Here is a 23,377-nt window from a genome sequence, read left to right as displayed (position 1 = left end):
CCACTTCCAATTCAGCTCTCTGTTAATGGAATGGAAAAGCAATATGAGATGGCCCAAGTGTTTGGGTCCCTTACACCAATGTGGGAAATGCAGAAGAAGCTCCTGGCTCGCTCTCGCTCTCTCTCTCTCTCCCTCCCCCTTCCTTCCTTCCTTCCTCCCCCCCCCCCTCTTTCTTTCTTTCACTTCTTTTTAAATATTTATTTGAAAGACAGAGTTACAGAGAGAGAGAGAGAGACAGGGAGAGAAAGAGGTCTTCCATCTGCTGGTTCACTCCCCAAATGGTTGCAATGGCCAGAGCTGAGCTGATCCGAAGCCAGGAGCCAGGAGCTTCTCCCAGGTCTCCCACATGGGTGCAGGGGCCCAAGCACCTGGGCCATCTTTCACTGATTTCCATAGCAGGGAGTGGATCAGAAGTGGAGCATCTGGGACTAGAACCGGCACCCATCTGGGATGCCAGCATCACATGCAGAGGCTTTACCCACTCCTCCACAGTGCCAGCCCCTGTAACTCTGCCTTTCAAGTAAAATATATAAATCTTTTAATAAAACTATTTTCTCATCCATCTGTAGTTGGTGTCCTGCATTTGGATCTGCTGACCCATGCCATTTACAGAGACTTACTTATCTTTAATATTTCTCAATTAACAATAAGCCAAATGCACTACAAGATATTATTTGATTCTAAAGTGATGTTTTGAAGAATATTAGCAATTTAAGGGCATTTAGACAGCTCTGCCAATCCAGCTGAATCCAACTGGGGAGCCAAATCTGGCCTTATTGGGGTCCCTCCTCCTGCTAGAACCTCCCAGCTGTGATAAGTGAAACCCACATTTTCCTTTTACTTATTTTTTCCTTCATTATTATTTATCTTTCTTATTTTAAGACTGTGTTTCGTTTTTGTTTTACTTGCTTTTGGCTACTTTATGACAGCCTCCTTAACTACCCTGGATCTCTAACAAATTTGAATTCAGTGTTTCTGGGGTGGGACTTGAACACTTCTATTAAGAACTAAAACAAATGCCCTAAACAGCACTCTGGCCTCAGAATCAGCCCTAAGGCATTCGAATTTGGCAAAAAAAGCCCATGAAAGTTTCTCAGGCATGGAAAGCCAAGACACTGTGGCAAAAAAAAAAAAAAACAAAAAAACAAAAACAAAAAAAAAAAACAACAAAAAAAACCCATCTAAATCAAAGATCTCTGAGTGAGATCCCAGTGGAAAGAACTGGCCATCAAAGAAGGAGGTACCTTTCTCTGAAGGGAGGAGAGAACTTCCACTTTGATTATGGCCCTATCTAAATAAGGTCAGAGTTTGTGAACTCAAGAGGCTTCCAGAGCCTTGGCAGCTCATGACAAGAGCCTCAGGCGGTTACTGATGTCTTAAGTAAGAGTGTCAATTGTTAAATCAACAACGGGAGTCACTGTGCGCTTACTCCCCATGTAGGATCTCTGTCCTTCATGTGTTGTACTATGAGAACTAAAGATAAAACTATTGTTCAAGCAGTACTTTGTACTTTGTGTGTCTGTGTGGGTGCTAACTGTTGAAATCTTTACTCAGTGTAGAGTTGATCTTCTGTATATAAAGATAATTAAAAATGAATCGTAAAGAATAATGGAATGGGAGATGGAATAGGAGATGGGATGGTTTGCGTGTGGGAGGGTGGTAATGGGGGGAAGAACTGCTATAATCCAAAAGTTGTACTTTTGAAATTTATGTTTATTAAATAAAAGTATCAGATGCTAAAAAAAAAAAAAAACTAAAACTAAAGTGATCAAAAAACTCTCCAGAGGATTCTGATTCCCTCAGAGGACAGCAGGTAGCAATTAAAAAAGGGGCAGTATTGAAAAGTGAAATGTCAAGAGAGACACAAACTTCCGATGTTTCTCATTTTTTGGAGACTATTTCACTGGGGCAGTTCTGTGGTAGGGTGGGGGATTAGTGAACTGCACATGCTCCAATGAATATACTGCTTTTTCACATTTCCCCTTCTGTCTTCTCAGCCATCATGTATGTCATGGGAGCACTTGGCCCTGCAGTGGGATACTTGTTAGGTGGACTTCTTATTGGTTTTTATGTTGATCCCAGAAATCCCGTTCACCTTGACCAGAATGATCCGCGTTTCATCGGAAACTGGTAAGAATGGTTTTCTATATTTTTCATTTCACTCCTTACTGATAATGCTAGTGTGATAACAGCTAAAAAAGTTCCTATCAAAGAGAGTAAAATAGTAAAAGTCCCCTGAACAGTGGCAGTAGGCAGAATGATTTCCACGGCTCCCACCTCTCCCCCTCTTCATTTAGAGAACCTGTGAATACGGTGCCCTACCTGACAGAAGAGACTTTACAGATGTGCCTGCGTGAAGGATCTTTGAGATGGGGAGATGATCCTAAATGAACTGGATGTACCCTATTTCATTAAAAGATCCTTGTAAAGGCAAGAGGGAGGCAGGAGGGCTGTGGGCAGAGAAGATAGTGTGATCAAAGCAGAAGCCAGGGTGATGTGCTTTGAAGATGGAGGAAGGGGCTATGAGCTAAAGAAGGCAGGCAGACTCCAGGGAATGGGTTCTCCTCTCGAGCCTCCAGCAGGGATGCAGCCCTGCCAACCCAAATTATCCAAGTTTAATTATCTAACATGTATTTGGGGGCAGAGAGACAGAGAAATGGCAGACAGATGTATATAGAGAGAGTTCCCATTTTATGGTTTGCTTCCCGAATGCGCACATCTGGAGCCTGGAAGAGGCTGAAGCCTGGAACTAGAACTCAATCCAGGTTTCCTGGGGTGGCAAGGAACTGTACTTGCGCCACCAGCTGCTGTCTTCCATGGTGTGCGTTAGCAGGAAGCTGGAATTTGGGTTTCTGATTTATGATGTTCCCTACTGCCCAGAACTCTAGTCTGGTCACCCTGTCAGTGGGTGTTTTCTCTTGATAGTATTTTCTTGCCCTGAGTGTGCTGGAGTTTTAGCTGCTGGCTCACTTGCTAGACCCTAATTGTTCTACAAAATAAGTAACATTTATGACTCAGAACAAGACATTCAACTCTGGAGATTATATTATTTCCCTGAATAACCAGAGTTGTGTTTTGAGTTCTTCACAGTCCTTAACTTGAACACACTAAGTTATTTCTTTATGATTGCAAGCACTGACAGAAAATACCAGTGTCCTGAATTCATTTCACATAGATTAGAATAAATATACATTGGTAAGGAGTTTTCATTTTATAGCAAAGAGATTACTTCTGTATTGGCAACTGTGTGTGTTTAGTAATTTACTTTTTAAAGAGTTTCTTAAAGTACCTTGTTCTCTGTGTTTCATTATAGGACAACAGCCACATGTTACCCTAGGAGACTAGTGGGAATAATCTATTTTTAAGGAGGTTAACAAATATCAATAACTTATCTTCATAAGTAATGCTCTTTGACATTAGAAGAGCTAAAAATCTAGATGAGCTTGACCTCATAGAACTTTCAGATCTCACAAAGAATTCCCCTATCAGTGTTAGGGAACTAACACAGGAGTTTTAGGGTTTTGGCTCCTAGTGTAAATTTGGTCTCAGCTATTCTCTTTGAAATTCTGAAATCAATCAGTGTAAGATTTTTTTTTCATGGTCAGAAAACTGGAGGATTAAAATGAGGTTATGAGCATCCAATGTATATGCTCTGTTCTCTACAGATGTCATGAGAAGAGCATGGAATCAGGGCCTATGTGGAAGGAAAGAAAAACTGGGGGAACCAGCAAAGGGGTGGGGAGAAGGCGGGCAAGTGGGAACTTTAGTCTTACAGGTGCTTCATGCTGACTCTTAAAAATGTTCTAGTAGACATCATTGCAACTGGTAGCAGAATGGAGAGATTCCAAGCTCACACCCTAAAGCTGTGCTCCCCTAGGTTTAAGTTCTTCTCTGCACTCAAGAGTGACATGACTTTGAGGAAGTTACTTCTTTGTGCCTCATTTAAAAAAATTCATAAAGGGAAGTAGTTATAGTACCAAATTTCCAAGGTCGTTGGGAAGAATGAATGAGTGTTTACATACGTAGACTTCTAAACAGTTCCTGCTCACTGGAAAGTGTTAGTTATTCAGTCCTTTGAATGTAGTCAGTGTTCACATAAGTTGATCCATTTAAAGGGCTCAGTATTAGTTCTATGAGTGATAAAATGATCAATATAGAAATACACAAATCTATTTAAAATACATTTGAATTTTATTTACTGACTAAGTACTGTTTGTAACAGACTTGAACCTAACAAAGGCACAGTTATTTGATATGATGTCTGGCAGTAATGATTTTTTAATAAATAAATGTGAAAGTTATGGAAGGAATGAGTGGATAATGCTAATATTTACTGGCTGTTTACTTTGTGTCAAGCATTATACTAAGAGCTTTGCAAGCAACCATATGTAGTCCCTAATATTATGCTCATTTTGCAGATGAGAAAATTGATGCTCAGGAAGTTAAATAATTTTCCCAAAGCTCAGAGTCAGGAGGAGCTGGGATAAGAAACTCACTCCAGGGTGAGGCTCTGAGTCAATATATTTAAATAGCCTCCTTTGGTGAATGGTCTTCAAGTAGTGGCTTAGGAAGGAGTCTAGGTACCTTGACTTCTCAATTTTAGCTATTGATGGATCTTTCCTCAACATATAATGCACATCTTCTTGCCTTATTCAGGTTTCCCAGAGCCATCATTATGTCATGAGTTATATAGATTTGAGACTGTTTTTTTTAAAGATTGATTTATTTATTATAAAGGCATAGATACAGAGAAAGAAGGAGAGAGAGAGAGAGAGAGAGAAAGAGAGAGAATCTTCCATTCACTGATTTATTCCTCACATGGCTACAACAGGCAGAGCTGAGCTGATCCAAAGCCAGAAGCCAGGGGCTTCTTCTGGATCTCCCACGCGGGTGCAGGAGCCCAAGCACTTGTGCCATCCTCTGATGCTTTCCCAGTCACATTAGCAGGGAGCTGGACTTGAACCGGTGCCCATATGGGATATCAACACTGAAGACAGAGGCTTAACCCTCTATGCCACAGCGCCAGCCCTGGAGACTGTTGAAGCATGTGGACTTGGAGGCTTGTCTGCTCTGCCTGGAAATGGCCTCACACTTCTGTGCTATTTTTGTTGACTTGCTGCAATTCTTCCCCTTCTGTTATATACTCTATTAAGAATATATTTTTTATACTTACCTCTCATTTTACATCAATGGCTGGGGATGGGATGGTGGGGTGGCTGAGCACAGATTTACATAGAATCGAAATAAAACAAACCAAATTAGCTAACATTAATTAATTGCTGATTTGAGGACAGGCATTTTTTTTTAGTATACACACACACACACACACACACTTCACACACTCTTGTTGACTCCAGCAAACACTTCTTATTGTCCCTCTTTCACAGGAAAAAGCTAATTTGGAAAAGCAAACTAATTTCCCTAGGATCTCATTGTTAGTAAGTGGTGAAAACAGGATATGAACCCCCAACTGTCTGAAACTACAGCTCATGAGCCGCTCCCCATCACTGCCCTCCATTGTCTGCTGCTGCCCGCCCCTGCCTGCCCCCTTCTGGAGGTGTGGGGAACTGAAGGAGTTTGGAGGACTTGTGTTTAGAGTTAGTGCAGGGAGAGGTAAGTGGGAGGAAGGGGCCGACAGATGAGGGCCTCCTAAGCAACCAAGTACTAAAGAGGCTGGACAATATCATAGCTATGTTCCCTGCAGATTGATGGCATTTTTAAAAAACCTCTCTCTTTCAATTTACTTATTCAACAATTTTTATAGTACCTAATCTGTGTATCTGCTCCAAGCAATCTTCTCAAAATAGAGCCTTTTCCTGATTATCTTAAAAACATTCTCTGATGTAAGTATATCTTTGAAAATAGCACACTGATTATTAATGACTGTTTTTCTCAACTGCACCATGACCTTGAGCACAGTTGATCCAAACATGTTTTTTTTAAAGATGAATTTTCACTTTGCAAATGATCTCTAGCCTTCCTGGATCAAATTCAACGTTAATGTTTGGGGCACTGCTTGTATTTCAGTTAAAGTGGGTGGGAAATTGTTTTTTTTTTTTTTTTTTTTAAGATTTATTTATTTGGAAGGCTGAGTTACAGAGAGGCAGAGGCAGAGAGAGGTCTTCTATCTGCTGGTTCACTCTCCAGATGGCTGCAATGGCCGGAGCTGTGCTGATCTGAAGCCAGGAGCCAGGAGCCAGGAGCTTCTTCTTGGTCTCCCATGCGGGTGCAGGGTCCCTAAGGCTGGGTCATCCTCCACTGCTTTCCCAAAGCATAGCAGAGAACTGGATCGGAAGTAGAGCACTTGGGACTTGAACTGGTGCCCATATGGAATGCCAGCACTGCAAATGGCAGCTTTACCCACTACACCACGGTACTGGCCCCCTAAAAATTTGTTGATACAGAGGACAGAGTCTGGGCATTTATGAACCTGGAGGCTCTAAAGGCAGAATGTGAAGCTGATGTATCCTTGTTAGAAGTGTTGGCCGTGTTAGGTAGGACTGAGGACCTATGCTTGCCAAGGAAAGGTTGAAGGGGACTGGGAAATTGTCCATGAGGAGTTATGCAGGCAAGAAGCACAAGACCTTAACACATGGCTCTGACACTGGACTGGAATTTGAGTTCTACTCTTGGTATGTGTCACAAGCTGTCTGCAACACAGTAATCTCAGATGAATTGGGACAGAATCCCAAATCTACGTCACTGAAGTGCTGCTTCTCCCAGGAAACTTTGATACACATTAACCTCCCCTCTGAAGTTTCATAACATTTGAAATCTATACAACATAATCCAACATTTAATTGAATGTGTTTTTGCATGTCTTAGAGATTGCATCTTATATTTTTGGCTTGCTTGCAAGTAGATGATAAGTTCTTGAAGGTGAAGTTTAAGGCTAAGTATCTCAGCCTTCACATTGGTTAAGAATTGAGAGGACCAGCTAAGTGGAGGCCAGTAGATTTTTATGTGCTTATAGATAAATATTTGAATATTATCAGCAGCTTAAAAATATTTCACTTGAGATATGACTTTTTTCCTCCTGAGAATAAAGTTTCTACATTGGTCCACAAAGCATGCTATGTATAGAGTCTGTTCTATTTTTCTATCAGATTTATAATTTAGTGACTTATTACAAAATGCACATTGTAGAAGGGTTAATGATGTTAGAACTACACATAAGTGCTCAAAAGTACTTAGTTGAATTCTAATCAAGGCAGTTAAGTATAATTTTTGTTATAATACTAGTATAATGATTGGCTAGATTTTCTATTTATACCACAGAGGGGAGAATCCTTTGGTTTCTTAATTTGTTCAGTTTCCTCCTGCCTCACAATTGTTCCAGGCTAAAAGTTTTCTCTGGAGACTTTTATCATTGAAAGCTTCTGCGTCGCTGATTTGTTCTTGCTTACAAAACAAAAACCAAAATGCTATTCACATCTCCCAATTTTTTAGGTGGAGCGGATTCCTCCTTTGTGCCATTGCAATGTTTCTTGTGATATTCCCAATGTTTACTTTTCCAAAAAAGCTTCCACCTCGACACAAGAAAAAGAAAAAGAAAAAGTTTTCTAATGATGCTGCCAGCGATGATGATGTTATGAAAGAGAAATCAAACAACAGTGACCACGTGGACAAGAAAGTTTCTTCTATGGGATTTGGGAAGAATGTCCGAGGTAAGGTGTAGCTCTTGAATAAGTACGTGTATAATCCATCAGTGCTCCCCGAGGTGCAGTTCTAGGCGACAGCTGCCCACAGCCCACCGCTGTCTGGTACAGGTCAACAGGCAGATAAATACTGAAATGAAGAATGAGGGCTGCACAACTGTTTTAGAAATTGGATTTTGTACTTTGATATCTGTTGAATCGAGTAGTAATAAAAAGTTGGGCTTCTACTTTGCTTAATTTTAAAAACACTAAATTGCCTAATAATTTATCATTAATGTATTTTGCAAATGTATCCATAGATGACAGATTGAAAAGAATATTCCTACATACATAGATTGAGAAGCACTGGTTTAGATAATAAAGATGCCAATGTTTAAATATATATTTACAGTTATTAGGGATGTCTGGTTTGAAAAATATTGATAGCGTTATACAGGGATAATTTATTTTAGGGGAACAGTGGCTTTGGTGGTGTGGTCTGATCCTTATGCAAGTATAAAACCTGCTACTAGAAAGAGATATCATCTCACAGTGGCTCTGTCAAATGCTGGTGTATGGCTATGGAGAAGCACGGCTGGGGGTGGACCTCCAACTCCAGGGCAAAAACATCCAAAAGTTCAGTGATGTTCTGGCCTATTTTTTCTTTTTTCTTTCTCTTAAAAACTGTTTTATTAAAGCTGTATTTGGTGATGTAACAGCTAGATAATTAGAATTGACTTTAATTATATAATCTGTTTAGTATGAGAGGTCTTCAAAGAGTTAACACAAAATGCAAATTATGGAAAAAGCTATGCACACATTTCAAAGTTTTTGTTCCAAAACAAGCTTATTCTTCAATTCCATTTCCCATGAACTTTTTGAAGTACCTTTGTATGTGTTGAACAGAAGTATGTCCTTTTAATTCAAGAAACCTATAATACTATAGTCACATTCATTTTAGACTTATTTCCTGAATTCTCTGAATTGATTTTTTTGGGTATAAATTATGAAGCATAATATTTACCAAGGACTTATGGCAGTCAAGGTTATTTTAAGTTCAATTTACCTAGGCACATTATCATTTCATTTTGACTATGCATGCAATAAGGGCAAAGATGAAACTTTAAGGCTTAGAATAAAGTTACTAACATATTATAGGCTTCTCTTTACAGCCTCAGAATAATGCATTCAAATTGGACCATTTTTAAAGATCGCATTTGTGAAAGCAAGTGCAAAGACAATTAATTGAAAATTCTTCTCCCTACTTAAGGTTAAAATTCTCCCTCCTCCTACATATTATTTTGAGATAGTTGCGTTTTGGAACTACCATTATGACTTATTTTTTAAAAAGATTTATTTATTTATTTATTTGTGGGTCAGACTTAGAATTAGAGAGAGAGAGAAATCTTTCATCAGCTGGTTCATTCCCCAAATAGCCACAATGGCTGGGGTTGAGGCAGGCTGAAGCCAGGAGCCAGGGGCTTCTTCCAAGTCTCTAATGTGGGTGGTAGGGATCCAAGAACTTGGGCCATCTTCTGCTGCTTTCCCAGGCCATTAGCAAGGAGCTGGATCAGAAGTGGAGCAGCCAGGAATTGTGACTTCTTTTGCTCCAATAACAAAGGATTCTCTGGATGACAACATGGCCTGAATTCTTCCCCTTTGTGGATCAGCCCATTTTTTTTTGGTGGATATTGTTATGAACAATTATGGCCACTATCATTGGAGTGATTTTTTTTTTTTTTTAGAAAAAAACAGTTCAGTTGAGAGCAAGGTTGATGTTAAATAATTCAATACATAAAAATAGACTTAGAATAAATATAGGAGAATATAACGGAGACTTATGGGTAGAAATAAAGGCAAAGGCAAGAAAACTGTTTTGTAGCTTTGAGCTAGATGACTTGAATATGAACTACGTGGTGTATTGGTTGGTAGAAGATAGGGGGAGAACATTGATATATAAAAAAAAGCCAGAGTGCATACAATCTGTTGCTGGGCATGAAGTGCTTTGGGAGGGTGCAATGTAGGCAACACTGTCAGTACTCCACCCACATTCTTGGACCTTAGCATTTTCATGGTGGAGGCGCACCAACTTCCAGGACCTTCATTATCTGCCTGAAGATTTTCTTTGTAGACTGGGACAGCTATGAGGCAGTTCTTGTGGGATGTTTCATGTACCAAAGGATTAATGCTCCTGGTCTCCCATTCCCCAAAGAAGTTTTAAGTAAATGGCTGATCAACAATTCAACTTTCCTCTTCCTATGCTTGATGACCTCCCTCCTGGCCCATTGTTTTGAGAGCCTTCCACATAAATTCCTTGGACTTGAATTCTTGTCTCTGGGTCTGCTTGTGGGGGAGACTACAGGTAGATCAGCAGATTCAAAATGATAAAAGCATCAGAGAATATAAAAATGACTTTTGGCAACAACAGGAGTCACTGTGCACTTACTCCTCATGTAGGATCTCTGTCCTTAACGTGCTGTACACTGAGGCTTAATGCTATAACGAGTACTCAAACAGTATATTTCACTTTGTGTTTCTATGGGGGTGCAAACGACTGAAATCTTTACTTAATGTACACTAAACTGATCTTCTGTAAAAAAAAAAAAAAAAAAAAAAGAAAGAAATTATCAATTCCCAACTTGACTCTCACTGGGATTAAACATGACAATAGGTCTGATCTGATTTCATCATCATTTAAAAAAAATCATCTATTATTTTTCACTTTATGTTTCTGTGTGGGAGCAAACTGTTGAAATACTTACTTAAGGTATACTAAGCTGATCTTCTGTATATTAAGATAATCGAAAATGAATCTTGATGTGAATGGAAGGGGAGAGGGAGTGGGAAAGGGGAGGGTTGTGGGTGGGAGGGACGGTATGGGGGGGAAGCCATTGTAACACATGAGTCGTACTTTGGAAATTTATATTCATTAAATAAAAGATAAAAAAAAAATAAAAATGACTTTTGGGAATGGAAATGTTTGAAATGGAAATGTTGTATTGGATATCTTCCTGGACTGCTAGGAGTTGCTGTTCTGCCTTTCCGATGTTCAGTTTAATGACTCAGGATATCTTCTTTTAAAAGAAATAATAGGAAGTGTTGTTGCACAGTGATAGGTACTTGGTTTCTAAAATCTGTTTCTCTTCTGATTTCCTTGTTAGTATTTCTGACAAATTCTCCATTTTCAACTGTGGCTTGATTATAATGAGTGACCCCACTTCTGTGGCTGAGCCTCCTGATTGAGACCTAGAGGACAAGCTCATTTTTGTCGGTTCCTCTCATTCTGAGGTTCTCTAACTGTACAAAGGCTAGAACTGCAAGAGACACATCATCTTGTTAGAAAGAAATGCTGTTTCAGTCAGATGATACGGAAAATGTTTTGCCAAAAATGATTCAGACAATATTGATGACACTGAAATGATGTTATTAGAATCTCTTAAATTTTTTAAAGAAAGCTTTTATTTAATGAATACAAATTTCATAAGTACAGCTTTAGGAACATAGCTGTTCATCCCCCATACCTGCCCTCCTACCCCCACTCCTGTCTCACCTCCTACTCCCTCTCCCATCCCATTCTTCTTTAAGATTCATTTTTATTTATCTTTATATACAGAAGATCAACTCTACACTGAGTAAAGATTTCAACAGTTTGCACCCACACAGACACACAAAGTATAAAGTGTTGTCTGAAGACTAATTTTACCATTAATTCTCATAGTACAACACATTAAGGACAGAGATCCTACATGGGGAATAGTGCACAGTGACTCCTGTTGTTGATTTAACAATTGCCACCCTTATTTATGACATCAGTAACCACCTGAGGCTCTTGTCATGAGCTGCCAAGGCTCTGGAAGCCTCTTGAGTTCACAAACTCCATCAGTATTTAGACAGGGCCATAATCAAAGTGGAAGTTCTCTCCTGTCGCTCCCCGTCTTTGTGGAGGAACGACACAGGACCCTGCGCTGTTCTTTTGTCTGCTCGGCCCTCCCCGGGTTTGCTGCTGGTTCTTCCCGGGTTGGCTACTGTCCCTTCCACCTCCGTGGAAGGGCGGTTCCCCCTGCCACATTCCCCACTTCCGCAGGGGAGCGGCACACCGCCGGCCGGCTCTCTTGGGGGCTGCACAGGTGTTCCCCTTAGATGTTCCCCTTAGATGTTCCTGGTGCATGCCGTCTCTCTCCTCCTTTATAGTCCTCCTCCGCCAATCCTAACTCGGCTGCCCACACGCCGAGTACGCTGCTCTCCTCCAATCAGGAGCAAGTCCTAGAGTTTATTGGCTGAACTGGAGGCAGCTGTGCAGAAGCTGTTTTCTTCTCTCCCAGCACCATATTGTGGGAGAGCAGATGCATAGAATAAGTCTTAATTCCAGTAACAGTATAGTCCGAGTTGCTCCCCACATCTCCTCCTTTCAGAGAAAGATACCTCCTTCTTTGATGGCCCTTCTTTCCTCTGGGATCTCACTCACAGAGATCCTTCATGTAGATAATTTTTTGCCACAGTGTCTGGATTTCCATGCCTGAAATGCTCACGTGGGCTTTTCAGCCAGATCCGAATGCCTTAAGGGCTGATTCTGAGGTCAGAATGTTGTTTAGGTTGTTTGTCGTTCCATGAGTCTGCTGTGTGGCCTGTTGGAGCATTCTCTCCTTTTTAATTCTATCTATTATTATTATCAGACACTTGTTCTTATGTATGTAATCCCTTTGACACTTAATCCTATCTATATGATCAGTTACACACTTAATATGATCACTTTAACATGTAAGATGGCATTAGTGCCACCTGGCTTAATAGGATTTGGAGTTCCATGGCAGGAATCTTTCAAATTAATTAGTATTTACCTGGTACACATTGATGTTCTCTAGCATGTCTAATACACATCCCGTATAGGAAGTCTAATAGCTCTCTGATTCTCAAAAGGACAGATTAAGTCCCTGGGAATTATTCTGCCATTCATATAGTTTGTATTACAAAGCTGAGAGTCACTGTTATGGCCTCACATTAAACAATGGTTCAAGGATTTCATTTTGAGTTGAATCTGAGTCTGAGTTCTAGATCCTTTTGCCTTGTGTTTCCTGGTACAGGGTTTCTTTTGGTTTTTATTTTGCATCTGGACACAAACGTTAGTTTCTTCAACAAGGAGGTGGAAAGAGAGCTAAGTTAGTAACTTACACTTTCTTAAGAAGAAAATGATCTGGGCCTTCCAGGGGGTGCCCTTCTGGGAAGTTCTCTTGCATAGAATGCTAGAGGAAAATACACTGCACTTTTAACTCTACACCTCCACATTTTAATGACACATTGGGAAAATCTGACTCAGTGTTTTCAGATTCTTATTATAAATTATGCAGGAATAGGGCTGTTTTAAAAACACCACAAAAAAGAAAGTCAAATTTTCAGTGTGTCTGCATTACCTCCCCATAAAGAGGTTAGCGTTGATTCCATCAAAGTCTTACCAATAAAAATAAATGCTTAAAATATTTAAATAGATCAATTTTTCTGTGGTTTGAGGCCCAGCATTTTAAAGCCTTCCAAATTTAACTGGACATCTTCCTATGTAGAAAACTTTTGCTGACAGTTAACCCTGAGGAAAATTGTGTTTTTGTGTCCACTTCTAGTCTTTCAAACTTAATTGCTTAGCATTACTAATTTAGCATGAAATGTAACAGATTTTTCTGGGTTAGAGTTTTGTCTGTTTAAGTGCAACTGGTACAAGAGTAGTTTAGAAAGTTTGTGGAAGAATGGAATTAAAAGTGTGGGTTTATTTTGATGCAAAACCAATTTGGAAATCCATGCATAATATTTTTATAATAAGCATTTCTGCATATTATGAAAATATTTTTGTACTGAGATACATATGATGAAAAAGCTATGCATGAAGTTCAAAATTGCTTTTGCACCAAAATAAATTCTTTCCATTCCATTTTTCATGAACTTTTTGAAGTGCTCTTGTATATTTATAATGCTGACTAAATAACTGTAAGGTTATGCACAGATTGAGAGAAGCTGTTGGGAGTTTCAGAATTGTGTCCACTGAAGGATAATGTTGGCCCCATTAAATTCAGTGAGTATTCCCTGTTATAGAAGGCCTATGGTCATTGTGAAGGTTAAGGAACCCTGGTCTACTATCAGAGAGCTTGGAGCCCACTGAGGAAGAGAAGACAAGAAGAGATGGAAACATACTAAGGACTATCCAAAGAGGGTGGACACAGGGGCATGGTGTACTGAAGGCAGGTAGGAAAGGTGACGTGGAGGAGGTGGGATTTAGGATGATCTCCAAAGACTGGGAGAACTTCCATAGGTGGAGGTGAGATGGCAGGAGAATTTCTGGAAGATAGCAAGACTGTGTAGGTGTATTTGAGAGTGCTGAATGAGCTGATGGTGGTTGGCGTGTTGGAGACATGTGACTGAGAAGGCGAGGGAGGGCCATCCCTTGGAGAGTGTGCGTTCTAGGCCTATGCTGAATTCTTCCCTACTAGGAGTGGGGAGGTTTGACCAGGCATTTGGCAGCATTCTAGGAAGTAGATGTGAGAGAGAAAGGAGTAGAATGGGATGAGAAGAAAAGGTCAGTGGCCTGCTGACTGCTCCTCCAGCTTCCCACCCGTCCCTTTCAGCTGTCTTCCACTCGGCACCAGAGGGAGCCTGTTAACACGCTGCTCCTCTGTCCAAAGCTTCTGCAGTCTTCCCTCGCACTCACAGAAGAGTCCCCTCTGGTCTAACCCCTGGTGAACTCTTCAGCACCACCTACTTCTTTCAGTCCCATTTGTTTGTTCTGCTTCAGCTACGTTGGGCTCATCGCTGGTCTTTAAGTATGCCAGAGACACCCCCTCACCGCAGGGCCTTGGATTTCCAAATGTTTCTCACACCAAAATAAACTTATCCTTTCAATCTAGCTGCCACAGACTTTTTGAAACATCCTGGTATCACTCTTTGGTGTGGTTGCCAGGAAGCATAGAGACCAGTCTAAAAAGACTAGTCTGAGAAAGAGCTAAAGGACCATATTCAATTCTTTTTCCTGGTTTTGATGGTCTGCTCTGTTGTGTTTCCTGAAGCTCTAATTCTTTGTTGTGTTTCTGTTTTGCCTTTATTTTATTGTGCTTGTGCAGTCATACGGTAAAGCCAAACCTTTAGACTGGAACACAAAGCTTATGAAGTGAAAGGTAAATGGTAGCCAGCCTGGCAATGAAGAATCCCTAAAACAGAAAACCTTCTCTTACAGTCAGTGTGGAATAAATGGGGCTTATTCATCAGAGCAGTATCTGCTTAGCAATATACAAGGGTGCTTTAAAAGTCCATGGAAAGTAGAATCAAAATATAAGTTCATTTTTGGTACAAATTTGAAGTCCAAGCATTGTGTTTTCATAATATATATTTTCCTTGAGTTTTTTGAAAACCTCTTGTATATTCAAATGCTCAGTGGTGCCAAATTTAAACAAGCAAGGTAATCCTGTGGCCAGTAGCTGCTAGTGATATATTTTGGGCCAGAAGCAGCGTGTCCATTCTCCTGGCTGTAGGTAAGTGGCTCAGGGCTCCGTGGGCTAAGTCAGGAGGTGACTGTGCTGTACCAGTGTCATCCAGTTTCTTCTGCTGTTTTCCACACAGCAGGAAATACCACTTGCTAGTGTGTTCTGAAGGGGAGGGAAGACTTGTGGTTGGGTAACCCACAGGGTCATTAGTTTCAAAGAAAATGGCAAGAAGTGGGGGCACAGAGGTCCCAAGTGGCCATATTGTAGATGATAAGCAGCTGACTTTCCTGTTTTTCTTTTAAATATTTATTTGTAGTTATAGAGAAAGAGAGAGAGAGAGAGGGAAAGAGAGAGAAAGAGAGACCTTTCACCTGCTGGTTTGCTCTCTAAGTGGCACAACACTTGGGGCTAGGCAAGCCAAAGCCAGAAGCCTGGAACTCCATTCAGGTTTCACAAGTGGGTCCAAGCACTTGGACCATCTTCTGTTGCTTGCCCAGGTGCAATAACAGGGAGCTGGATAGGAAGTGGAGCAGCCAGGACTCAAACCAGTGCCCATATGGGATGATGGCATTGCAAGTGGTAGCTTAACTCAGTATACCACAATGCTAGGCCTTACTCTTTTTTAGGATTTTAAATATTTATTTGAAAGGCTGGGGATGGGAGAGAGAGAGAGAGAGAGCTATCTTCCATCTGCCGGTTCACTCTCCAAATGGCCACCACAGTTGGGCTGGGCCAGGCCAAAGACAGGAGCCAGGAACTCCATTTGGGTCTCTCATGTGGGTGGCAGGTATTCAAGAACTTGGACTATCTTCTGCTGCCTTCCCAGGCACATTAGCAAGAATTTGGATTGGAAATAGGGCAGCCTAGACTCAAACTGGTGCCCTGACATGGGATGTGGGCATTGCGGGCAGCAGCTTAACACATCAAAATGTAATGCCAACTCTTGGTTTTACTTTTACAAAAAGTCATGGACAAAAATGGTTTTATGTGATCACATAGTAGGTATGGAAACAGGCGGGGGAAGCCTTCTAGGCCATTAAAAAAGTTATTGAGATTTTCATGGCATGATGATGATGATGATGATGGTGCATCATTGGTACATGCCATCTTGATGGGATTGAGTTGGAATCCCCTGGCACGTTTCTAACACCACCCTGAATGCACCCGATCTTGTCTGATCTCGGAAGTTTAGATATTTTATTAATAGGTCAAAGTAACAAAATTGATAACCTTCATTTATTTAGAAGGACTTTCTAGAAGAACATCACAGAGAAAAGTTAATGTGCAAGCAGGATGTGATCAGATAGAAATGAACACATGAATGACACCTCATAGGGAAGCAATTTTCTTGCAACTAGAAAAAAAATCAGAAAACAAATAGAAGGTTAAAAATATGCTAAAATGAATCTTGATGAAAATGTCAAATGGTTCTATGGGTTCACTAGTAATCCCTGCTAACACACCAAAAATACTTGAAAAATATTTGTTGCTTAAAGAGGTAATTGCTCAGTTAACTAAAGGTTCCAGCATCTCAAATACCTCTTTCCCAGAGATGCTGGATAAATGACATCTGTGTATTTCCTATTTCTTCTCCCAATAGCAGCTTAATTTTTCTTTAAAAAATGTTGTCATTTATAATCTTATCTAAATACCTTCGAGATTCTTTTAAAATTTTTTTCTCTATTCTCATTTTATTTGAAAAGGGGAGAAAGAAAGAGAGAAAGAGAGAGAGAGAGAAGGAGAGAGAGATATTGATTTGCTATCTGCTGGTTTACTCCCCAACTGCCTGCAACAACTGGGGCTGGGCTAGGCCAAAGCCAGGAGCCAGGAACTCCAGCTGGTCTCCCACATGGGTGGTAGGGACACAAGTACTTGAGCCATCACCTCCTGTCTCCTCAGGTGCTCATTAACAAAGAGCTGGTATCTGGAGGGGACTCCTGATATGGCTCCCAATGTGGGATGTGAGTGTCCCAAACAGCACCTTAATTGCTCCACCAAATGCCCACTAATTCAGGATTCTTTAGCTTTAAAGCACCATACTTTGGGACCAACGCTGTGGTGTAGCGGGTTCTTGAAGCGCCGGCATCCCATTTGGGCATTGGCTCTAGTCCCAGTTGCTCCTCTTCCAATCCAGCTCTCTGCTATGGCCTGGGAAAGCAGTAGAAGATGGCCCAAGTCCTTGAGCCCCTGCACCAGGAAGAAGCTCCTGGCTCTGGCCAGCTCTGGCCAGGCTACCATCTGGGGAGTCAACCAGAGCATGGAAGACCTCTCTCTCTGTCTCTACCTCTCTTTGTAACTCTGTCTTTAAAATAAATCAAAATAAATCTTAAAAAAGCACCATACTTTAAAAAGAATCATTGATTCCACCATTGTTCATGTTTTTCTGTTTTTGGAAGTCCCCACGTGGACCACCCACTGTATGACATGCATTCTTAACACCTAACCCATCTCCGGCAGGCAGTTATATAGCTTTGGAATGAACTTAATTTTCTTACAAGGGTCTAGGTATTGTTTTGGACAAATTATTACTGTGACGTAATAAAGAATGAATGTTAAATAAATACATCCTAAGTATACATTTTGAGCACCTACTATAGGCCAGATGTATGCTAGGAGTTGCAGATGGACAGATATCCTAAGTTCCTGTCCTCGTGGCCTCTGTAGTCTCCTGAAGGGAACAGACAAGGTAGACACACACAGCAAGGAGGAATTCATGACTACAGATATGAACCAAGTGTTGGGGGAGCACAGGGTCTGTGTGGGGCAGCTGTAGACGGCTCCCTGTGGAGGAGAGGCTGATGCTGAGGCTTGATGGACGAGTTTGACATTGGCCAGGGATGTTGGTGGGGAATGCTGTAAACAGTACAGAGAGAAGAAATATCACAACCATGGCTGGAGCCTGTGGTAGGGCAATCACAGGGCTTCTGACTGGAAAGGCAGGCTGGAACCCAATGCTGCAGGGCTTGGTGAGAGTGGGCAAGTTCCTAGAAGCTGGTCTGCCTTCTCCTAGGCTTGGTCAGTTCCACCGTGTGCATATCATTTTCAAACATGTCATTTTTTTTTTTTTTTTTTAAAAAAGGGTTGATTGGGGCCAGCGCCAAGGCTCACTAGGCTAACCCTCCGCCTGCAGCGCCAGCACCCGGGGTTCTAGTCCCGGTCGGGGCGCCAGATTCTGTCCTGGTTGCTCCTGTTCCAGTCCAGCTCTCTGCTGTGGCCCGGGAGTGCAGTGGAGGATGGCTCAAGTGCTTGGGCCCTGCACCCCATGGGAGACCAGGAGGAAGCACCTCGCTCCTGGCTTTGGATCAGCGCCGTGTGCCAGCCATAGCGGTCATTTTGGGGGTGAACCAATGGAAGGAAGACCTTTCTCTCTCTCTCTCTCTCTCTCTCTCTCTCTCTCTCTCTCTCTGTCTAATTCTGCCTGTCAAAAAAATAAAAAATAAATAAAAAAGGGTTGATTTTTATAGTCCAAGACAACAGCAAAAAGGTGCTTTCAGGGTATAAAGGACTGAAGCAAGTAAAGCCATGTGAGATATGGAGGATGTGACAAAAGGCTCCAGAAGAAGGCAGGTACCTGACATCTAGGCTTCTGGCTGATAGGTAGTGCCCACTGCCATCAAGGCCCATGGTCACTTGTCCCGCTGTATGGTGGCCTGAGGTGTGGGGCTCAGTGCCTTTTTCTCACTTTTCTTTCTCACTCTGGTCATTTTCATACTGCCTGCCCAATTCTTTCTCTGCATGTCCCACTGCAGATTCTCTGAGGGGAACGAAGTAGAGGGAGTGGTAGATTGTTGCTTGCAGCAGGAGCCCCAGCACCCTTCATAGCTGTGTGGCTGCCTGTGGGTAGCGCCTTTGAGTCCAGCCTCCTTCCCTGGTCTGGTTAACTCATTCTGGGATGTCAGGTCACGTGGTAAAACCCATGTAGCTTTGGCCTAAGGAGCCTCAGGATCGTAGACCCCTCTTCACAATGGTGTACATTCTTTACCAAGCTAGTCACCTCCAAGTAAGTTCCTCCCTCTGCCTACTTCAAAAGAAGATCAAGCTTTCAGATTTGCTGGAATTAAAGCTCATTTAAAGCTTTCTTCTTCTAAACAAAGACTGTAGTGTAATAAGTACTCTAAATGGTTGACTTATTTTATGAATGAGCATGAAGTAGTCACACATGCTAGAGCATGTTTGCTTAGTGGTCAAAAAATTGCCAACCTTTCAATACCTGCTGCCTCTCGTTCTGCTGTGATCTATGTGGCTTTGGTGGTATTGTCTCCAGGGGTAAAAGTTCTCGTCAACCCCATTCCTTATTGCTTCCAAGGGCATCCAGTCACACCACGCATCTCAGGTTTTCCGAAACTGTGAATAAAGGTTTGCAAGATCATTGGGAGGGACCATGTTAAATCCATGATAGCACGGCCCTCGTGTGATTGGAGTACAAGTTAACATCTGGTCCAGGTGTCCATGGTGTGGGGGCGGCTATCTTAGTGAAAGCAGCCAAAGATCTGCCAATGTATTAACATTTCTTTTAAAAGTGATTTCTAAATAGAATCCACTTTATTCCACATTCTCTTTAATATTGGTGTTTTGTATTGAATTTTATTTCTACTTTACTACTGTCTAAGGCATTTCCTGGTTTTAGCCAACTTGCTCTTGGAATTGATTTGTAGGATTTCTTAGTAGTGATCAAGGAAAATTATATTTGCTATCATTATTTCATTATCTGTCCTTTGTTAGGCTTTTTACAATGACAGTTATAAAGGACACCAAGAAATTGATCTAAAATGCATTCTGCAGCATAAAAAATTAGGTAGTTGGTGGCAAATTTATGGATTTAACAACCTCTTAGCTAACTCAGTTTTTAAAGTTTGTGGTTTTGAAATAATTTTGAATTTATATAAAAGCTACAGAAATAGCACACACAAAGCTCCAGCTACCCTACACCCTGATTCTCCAATCATTAACATTTGTGGGAAGTTGCAGATGTAATGTCATACTGCCCCCTAATAGTTCATTGTGTGTTTTGTAAGTACAAGGACGCTCTCCTCCATAACCACAGGACAACCATCAAAGATGGAAAATTAAAATCGATCTGGTGGCATGGCCTCCAGGGGCGGGGAACATCCAGCCCATGGGCATATAAAGCCCACGATATCATTCAAGTCTTGTGCTGCCATGGCAACCTCAGGAGAGACTTGAGATTCAATAAATCTACAGCAGGCTAATTTTTGAAGTTGATAATTTTATACTACCTGCGACTAATGTTATCAATATCCAAATGGCTCTTGACAGGGGAAAATGGGGTCCATGATTTCCTTGGCCCTGAAACCATGGACTCCATTCAGATTTTGCCAGTGATCCCAATAATGCCACTGATGTCCAAGATCCAATCCTGGATCACATGTATTTAGTTTTTGTGTCTTTAGTTCTCTTCAGTCTGGATCAACTCTTTATCTTTCATTGTTCTCATGACCTTGATCATTTTATTATTAGTAGTAGTATTATTTAAAGATATATTTTGTTTATTTTAAAGGCTAAGTTATAGAGAGAAGGGTAGAGACACAGAAAGAGATCTTCCATCTGCTTGTTCACTCCTCAAATGACAGCAAAGGCCAGGGCTTGGGTGGGCTGAAGCCAGGAGCCTGGAACTCCATCTGGGTCTCTTAGGTGGTGGCAGGGGCCCAAGTACTTGGCTCATTTTCTGCTGGCACATTAGTAGGGACCTAGATCAGAAGTGGAGCAGCTGGGGGTAGAACTGGTGCTTTTATGGGGTACTGGCATCATAAGCAGCACAACAATGCTGGCCCTGACTTTGATATTTTTTAAAAAGTATAAGTCATTAAATTTGTAGGTTATGTGGGTTTTATGATGTCTCTGGATTTATGCATTTTTTGCAGGTTTCCTCCTGAAATGAAGTTGTGCTCAGGATATAATAGAGACCCACAGTATTCATTTGCTCTATTTCCATTTAGGTTTGCTTTGATCACTTTAAGATTCTATTTGCCAGGTTTCTCCACCCTAGTAAGTATCATGTAATAATAAATCTGTAAGTAATTTATAACTTATTTGTGGGGAAGTATTTTGAGACTAGTCAGTTAATTTCTCTTATTCACACCTGTTCTGTTCTGTAAAACCACCATGAACATGGAGTCAATGCATACAAAAGCACTATTCCCAGAACAGATACAGGGTTGAGTCCCTGACAGACTCATCGTAACTGTCGACCAGTCAGGGCTTAATCTTGCTTTACATGCACTTTGATTTAAAGACTCTTTATTTAATACACGATGTTGATTCACTGACATTGAATTCTTGGTCAAGAGTACTGCAACCCATGCCTGAGTGAGGCACTGTCTAACACATGTAGTTTCTCCACAAGACACCTCTTAGCCTCCTGTGCTTATCAACACCAGGCAACATTGCAGCAGCATGCTTGGGAGGGCATTTAGAACCATGAAGTTACTAATAGAAAGCACAGCAAAGAGAGGTATGTGGGAATATGTTATCAGAAGGACCCTTGTTTATACTATGGAAACTGAAATAAGAATGCACAATGACACCTTGTTTCACTTCAGCTAGGAACGGGCTAGTCAGAAGACTGAAAATTTTTGCTGGTCTGTGCATGACTACAAATGTCCTGCGAATATTAATTTTGAGGTTATCAATTAATTTAAACAAATGGGCAAATTAGCATATACAAAGTTCAGGAATAATTGAGGATCAGTCATCTCTTGTTCCTGTTAGACTTTCTCTTGTCAGTTTTGGCATCATTGAGTCATTGTCCTAGTTGGTTGTTGAGAATCTGCCAAGCTGTCTTCTGTGTGCTCCTGACATGGCCCCAGCATTCCATGAGCAACTCTTTACTTTCTTGTGCAACAGGATCTTCTAGGTGCATCTTGTATTTTCTCCATCGCAACTCTGAAGTTAGACATTTCACCAAGGAGCTCTCATTCCATTTAGTGGAAAATGGCTCTGAGTAACCAAGAACTGGGTGTTAGATGTGCTAATTCCTACTGGGGTGCCATTATTTCTAAGCCCTGTTAACAGACAGAATTGCGAAATATGTGTGTATGCATACACATGAAAACTGATCACTTACACATCCTCTCTTATCTGTCATCTCTCTTCCTCTATCAATCCATCCATCCATCCATCCATCCATCTACCCATCATCTATTATTTTATGTACTTATTTAACCACCTGGCTAAACCTTGAATACATACTAATACCTCCAGTTCCAGTCTCTGACAATCCATTGTCTCTATTTCCATGTTTGTAATTTTCTTCTTTGGCAGTTGGAAAACTATCTTCTACACCTTTCAATGTATTTAGTTGCATATGTGAAAAAATACCCACTGCCACCAGCAGTCTTGGATACTCTGGTCTCTATCCCTGCAGGGCATGTAGGGTGAAACTTTAGCCTCAACAAAGAGAAAGGAGGAGGGGGAAGAAAGAAGGAGGCTCACTTAAAGTTGTTGAAAAATATGGATTTTAGCTAAATTCTTCCTAAATAACAGCAGAATTTTTTAATGAAAGAAAATAAACAGCCATCATATATATTTTTAGTTACTTTTGAAATTAGAAGCCTACTTTATCATGCCAAATGAATCTAAAATAAACAGTCTAATATAGCGCTGTCTCTTAAAATATTCATGTGATGCTTATGTTGTCTTCTTATATTAAAATTTATTTTCTATTTTCTCCAGATGTTTTAGATTCAGCACACTGGCTTTCAACATAGGAGCTAAATTTAATTTGAATCTTTAATTGTTGATGGAGAATTTTAACTTTCAAATTTTGAATTCAATATTTATATTTATTTATTTATTTATTTTACACGAAAACTTTTTATTTAAGGTATACAAACATCATGCCTTTCATAAATACAAATTTAGGAACACAGTGATTCCTCCCTCCCATCCCACCCTCCCACTCTTCTTCGTCCCTCTCCTATTCCCATTCTTATTTTTTACTAAGATCTATTTTCAGTTAACTTTATACACATAACATTAACCCTATACTAAGTAAAGAGTTCAACAAATAATATGAAAAAAACAAAAAACTGTTCCTCAATATTTGAGACAAGGCTTGTTCAAAGTTAGCACAGCGTAGAGTCAATGTCACTTCTATAGATTATCTTTTAGGTACTCTTTTAGTTACCACAGATCAGGGAGAACATATAGTATTTGTCCTTTTGGGACTGACTTATTTCACTAAGTATAATGTTTTCCAGTTGCATTCATTTTGTTGCAAATGACAGGATTTAATTTATTTTTTTACTGCTGTGTAGTATC

At 40.7% G+C, this 23,377-nt stretch overlaps 1 protein-coding gene across 5 annotated transcripts in view; it reads left to right on the top strand.

Moving 5' to 3' along the window:
- SLCO5A1 (solute carrier organic anion transporter family member 5A1) overlaps positions 1-23,377 on the top strand; it is a 184,603-nt gene that overhangs the window by 97,568 nt on the left and 63,658 nt on the right. For 4 of the 5 annotated variants that reach the window (XM_051844559.2, XM_002710462.5, XM_089335356.1 and 1 more), the window contains exons 3-4: positions 1,998-2,130; positions 7,450-7,667. In XM_051844559.2, the coding sequence (XP_051700519.1) occupies positions 1,998-2,130; positions 7,450-7,667 (351 nt within the window). Of the gene's footprint in view, positions 1-1,997; positions 2,131-6,428; positions 6,633-7,449; positions 7,668-23,377 lie in introns of those variants that run through there. The other variant, XM_089335357.1, reaches the window with a different exon arrangement.

The sequence above is a fragment of the Oryctolagus cuniculus genome, chromosome 6, assembly GCF_051225735.1.
Source record: "Oryctolagus cuniculus isolate XC-2025 breed Fujian yellow rabbit chromosome 6, ASM5122573v1, whole genome shotgun sequence".
Classification (NCBI taxonomy): Eukaryota; Metazoa; Chordata; class Mammalia; order Lagomorpha; family Leporidae; genus Oryctolagus; species Oryctolagus cuniculus.
Note: the sequence above shows the minus strand (reverse complement) of the source record. Positions and strands in the feature narration are given on the sequence as shown.